Genomic DNA, 4,776 nt, shown 5'->3' with positions numbered 1-4,776 from the left:
CTGACTAAACACACAGGTATTAAAACCTCAATATCTCACAGAATAGGAAAGCCAGCATTAGTATTAATAAAATCATAAGAGAGATAAACACAACTACAGACTATGGAATTAGGATTAAACTACACTTTTGGTCAGACAGCAAGTGTCAGATAGGTAGGTACAAATGTTTGTCAGCACTGGTATTAGGCAATCACTGTTCAGACTCCATGGCAGAAGATAATCTTTGCTTCTGAAACAAAAGCTGTGAAAAATGGATATTCATTAAGTCAGCCTCCTATATTTTACACAATGAACTAGAAGGGAACTTTTTAATTTTCTATGTAGTGCTGTTTGCAGAATTTCACTCAGTGCAGGTAAAGATGGCAAGTTAAATATCCTAAATTTGGGAGTATGACAAATGTGCAACTCTTTAAATACTGACTTATTTCCTGGATCTGCCATCAGCATAGTGTGATTTTCATGAAACCAAACAGACAATTCACTCTAGGAATATGACTGGGTAACAGTACCTACTCGTCTGATTAGGAAGAATGCACCCAAACCAGTTTGAACAGAAGAGACTCAGAATCATAGGGACTGTCTACTGGGATAAATAACTATCGTACAATAACTATTCTATACCAGCACCTTATGAGGACCGTTGTTGTACATTGGCACTGGATTAAGCAGAGGTGGAAAAAAAAAGAGTACCCCTTGTGAAATAAAAGTATCTGCATGGAGAACTAGTGCAGAATAGCTATTGCACTTTCCAATCGCACACAAGCCTATTTTACAAAAGCTTCCTCATCTTATAACTGTCTTTCACTCCCCGCGTAGGGAGATCTTAGAGAGACAGAACACTCTGGTTTGCTCAGAGAAGGTAACTTGGTCCAGATGTTGGAACAAACTGTTAATTTAGCTTTAGGGAAATATGAAACCAAGAATTCTTGTAGACAAGTATTAAACTCTTGATACCGTTTCAATTCCAAAATAAGGTCATCTCAACATGATTTTCACAGGATTCAATAGGAGGACATGCAGCTATCTGAAACCCTACCATGTCTGCAGGGGAGCGAGGAATTTGGATATGCTGGGTAGTAAGCCCGTTTAAGCATGGACTCCAAGAAAAGACCCTGAAACAAGTAAATGGCAACAAGCTGACCAAGGTGGATGTGCTTAAAGAAACCAGAAAGAGGTGCAGAGGTACTAGCCCCATTACTACAATAATGCTCAAGGGAACCTATCATGGCTTCCAACTGCTGTGCTGCAGGCACTTTAGTGCTTTGCAGCCAATCCCAAGGATGCATACCATTTCCAGCCAAAAATTTAAGTAGAACTCTTATACTGATGCCTAGCTTTAACACTTCTCCTAAAAAAAATCCATATTTAGCATCTGTAGACAGTCTAAGGAAAGAACTGCTGTTCCAGAATGCCTTCTCCTTACTTTCTAGTCAGGAGTCTTTGGGGTATAGACTACTGGTTATAGGTTAAGACTCTTTAGACAATTACCAAGACACTGCAACTTTAAAGGATAAACTTGCTCCCATTACTCTCAATTTAGAGCCAAATCAAGGGACAAGATAGTGAAACAAGCATAATGCAACAGGGTTGCTAACAGATCTACAGTGCTAGATGTATCCTAGTAATACAAGGACTAGTTGAGCAGAGTAGAAGGAACCATGGAATGGATGTACCAAGAATACAGCTATTTCAAGATCAGGAGTTCAGCTGTAGAATAGACTGCAGGAAGTTAGTCTAATCCCAAATATGTATAGGAAAGCCTTGGACATGGTCATAAAACCAAGGTTTCTATTAAAGAAAAAAGTAGTGCAGAATATTTTACAAAGCCTACATGAATTCATTGGGCATACTTAAATTTAAGAAGAGAAATTAAAGTCTGATGGGACTTCCAGGGTTTGAAGCCTAGTGCTCCACTATCCAGAACACAATCTCATATTGATTACATCATATTTACACCCTATGCTAAGACCTGGAGAGAACAGTGGTTGAACTTCCTGAAAAGTTAACATGTGGTCCCAAAACTAATTTTGGCAGCAGCTAGGAATGAGGGTCTGAAAAGGAATCTGTGACGTGGGATAAACAGGTGATGAATCAAGCAAGACGAGAACAAGTTCTTGCTTTAACTAGGCTCAGCTGGGCTAGAGTACAAGAAAACTAATAGTTGTTTCTTTCTAATTCCAACATAGTGAGCAAGATGTGGCTCTTCTTGCTTCAGATTTCATTCTCCACATGACTTGAACACCTGTATCATCAATTACATATGTACTAGGGCTGTGAGACATTTCGCCAGCTGTTTTGACACTGTTTCGATTAATTTTGAGCTTAAAAACAGCAAAATTGAAACAAAACAAAGGACTTCAAAACAGCCTTGAAACAAAACGGGGAGAGTCAAAATGTTTTGAAAGTTTCAAAACATTTCGATATCCCCTCCCCAGTGCTACGATAGGGCCAGGGAAGAGAACTGAGCCCAGCTGGGCTGAGTTCCTTTCCCCAGTCTGATCGAAACAGCAAAACCATTTTGACGAATCGGAGCAGAACAGTGTTTTTGAATCAAAACAAAGCTCCAAATGAAACACTGATCCATTGAAATGGATGTCAAAGTGGAACACTGCTGTTTCACACAGCAAAATATTTACCCTCACAAGATAAAGCAAGCAAAAAGAAATTGAAGTTTCAGGATCTTTTAAAGATGGACTTGTGGTTTTTTCAGCTTGCATTTCAATGAGCTACAATTCAGAATACTAGAGAGAGAATCAAAGCCATACCACAACATTTTGCGGGTAGACCTTTCAATTAAGGAACAGATGAAACTGATACAGGACTATTAAAATAAGGCCACATGCAATGTCAAAATGGTATTCAAGAGATGCTTTATTACCACCAATTTTTCTTTGAAAGCTGATGGACAGCCATTGCAAGATCTAAATTTATAATTTCACTAATCTCTTCACATACTTCTGTTGTTTCAACATATGTTCCATGTGGTTAAAGAATTCAAATGTGTATTAACTTCAGGGAGAACTTAAGTAACTTGATTCTGTACTAGAAAAGGCATTCTAAAAAAGACAAGTTGTTTCGGTCATAAGATGCTGGTAAAATTTAATTTCCTGATGCCCAATGTAGGCCTTGGCTGGAGCAACACCACTACCAATAATCCCAAGTGATACCCAATAATATCTGTTGGCCTATACATAACAGCATTTTTTCTAAACAGTAATACTGTTTTCATAATATAACTAGTAATGAAAAATGAAACATGCCTTTTCAGCAACCACATTTATTTACACATAGCATCTTATGCAGTATAATCCAAGATTATATACATGTATGTACACTGAAATGGCAGAGCTTCAAACAGAACCCATTCTGAAGTGGAATTACAGGTAGGCTGCCTTATGTATTTGACTGCACTCTATTTTTACCTCATCATCATGAGCTATTCATATGAAAGAAGCAGCAGAAAACCTTTTAAAGTGGTAGATAAAAAGCAAAAGGTGCATGTGTTAATTCTGGTTTTGAATGAGAAATCTCCACTTAGCTTTCAAGCTTTTAAAGAAATACCACCTTTTAAAGGGATATAAAACACACAATATATGGCCTATTTGTTGTACACAATTACAAAGATTACTGCAAAGATAAGAGATTTCTCTTTTTCAGTTCTTTGACCATTAAGTGATATCACTTTCAGCCACTTCTGTTGATCACTAGGGCTGTGCAAAGCTTCAGGTGGCCAATTTGATTCAGAGGAAATTTGGCCCGATTTGGCAGCTGAATCTCCTAATCAAATCAGGAGACCAATAGAAAGGTCTGAATCTATTCAAAGCTCTCCAAATAGATTTGGAAAAGATCTGGACAGCTTTGGAGATTTGGGAAGCCCCCCACTTGCTGCCACAGGGAGCTGGACCTGGACTCCATGCTGATAAGTAGGGGGTGGGGGAGCAGGGGACCATGAGGGGGACTCCTGCCTGCTCCCCCACCCCCGACCACTCAGCCCCCACCTGCCTCTACTCACTGGCTGCTGCAGCAGCCATTGCGGCTTCTGGGGGCTTGTTGCAGAGCCCCCACATAGCAGGGGGCAGTGGGGATCACCTCCTGCCTAGCAGGAGCCAGAGAGTCCAGGGCTTTTTAAAAAAAAAAAGGAGTGGGGAGCTGGGGCCTGTTGGATTAGGAGATTTGGCAGTGGACAAATCAGTTTCATACAGTAATTCGAATCACTGTCTCCCGAAATCGGCCGAATCCAAAGCAAATACTAGCCACTTCACACAGGCCTATTAATCACTACAGAGCAACGGGGAGAAAGCTTAGAAGACAGCCCAGGAAAAATGCGACTAAAATTACGAGATAGGTAGTGCTCGATTTTAGCCAAATAATTAAAAAAAACAGCTACTATTTTATGGTTGTGTTGTTAACAAATCTTCATTAAGTGTCTCCCCCCTCCCCACATCAAGAAAATAGCTCACCTCAAATATTCCCAGCAGTCTGCCCAATTTTCCCTTTACTCCAGCCTACAAAAGAAGGAAAATGTTACCATATTAGCTTCCTCCAGTTCACACACAAAGGTTAAAGTCATGCTTCTGTAAGGAGTTTCTATAAAAGAAAATGAGTTGCATTGCACAATTATAGCAGGAGATTTCAAAATACTACCTTTTAGAGAAACATTCCTTAGGCCTGTTTCTTAGAAATATTCTCTTCTTTAGAAAACTGTTTCAAGTGATCCCAAAATGTCTAGCTTTTGCCCTAAAGTATGCCTAAATACTTGGTTTATGTAATTTGAGA

At 39.4% G+C, this 4,776-nt stretch overlaps 1 protein-coding gene and 1 long non-coding RNA gene across 5 annotated transcripts in view; one reads left to right on the top strand and one right to left on the bottom strand.

Annotated features, from left to right (window-relative positions):
* The window catches only part of LOC109295801, a 5,940-nt gene extending 5,262 nt beyond the window's left edge, over positions 1-678 (top strand). The window contains exon 2 of the long non-coding RNA XR_002096842.1: positions 17-678. This is a non-coding gene — a long non-coding RNA (uncharacterized LOC109295801). The remainder of the gene's footprint in view (positions 1-16) is intronic.
* The window catches only part of NUDT4 (nudix hydrolase 4), a 66,933-nt gene that overhangs the window by 13,883 nt on the left and 48,274 nt on the right, over positions 1-4,776 (bottom strand). For all 4 annotated transcript variants that reach the window (XM_019514861.1, XM_019514862.1, XM_019514863.1 and 1 more), the window contains one exon: positions 4,461-4,505. In XM_019514861.1, the coding sequence (XP_019370406.1) occupies positions 4,461-4,505 (45 nt within the window). The remainder of the gene's footprint in view (positions 1-4,460; positions 4,506-4,776) is intronic.

Source organism: Gavialis gangeticus, unplaced genomic scaffold (genome assembly GCF_001723915.1).
Source record: "Gavialis gangeticus isolate Ggan-Ray unplaced genomic scaffold, GavGan_comp1, whole genome shotgun sequence".
Taxonomy (NCBI): Eukaryota; Metazoa; Chordata; order Crocodylia; family Gavialidae; genus Gavialis; species Gavialis gangeticus.
Note: the sequence above shows the minus strand (reverse complement) of the source record. Positions and strands in the feature narration are given on the sequence as shown.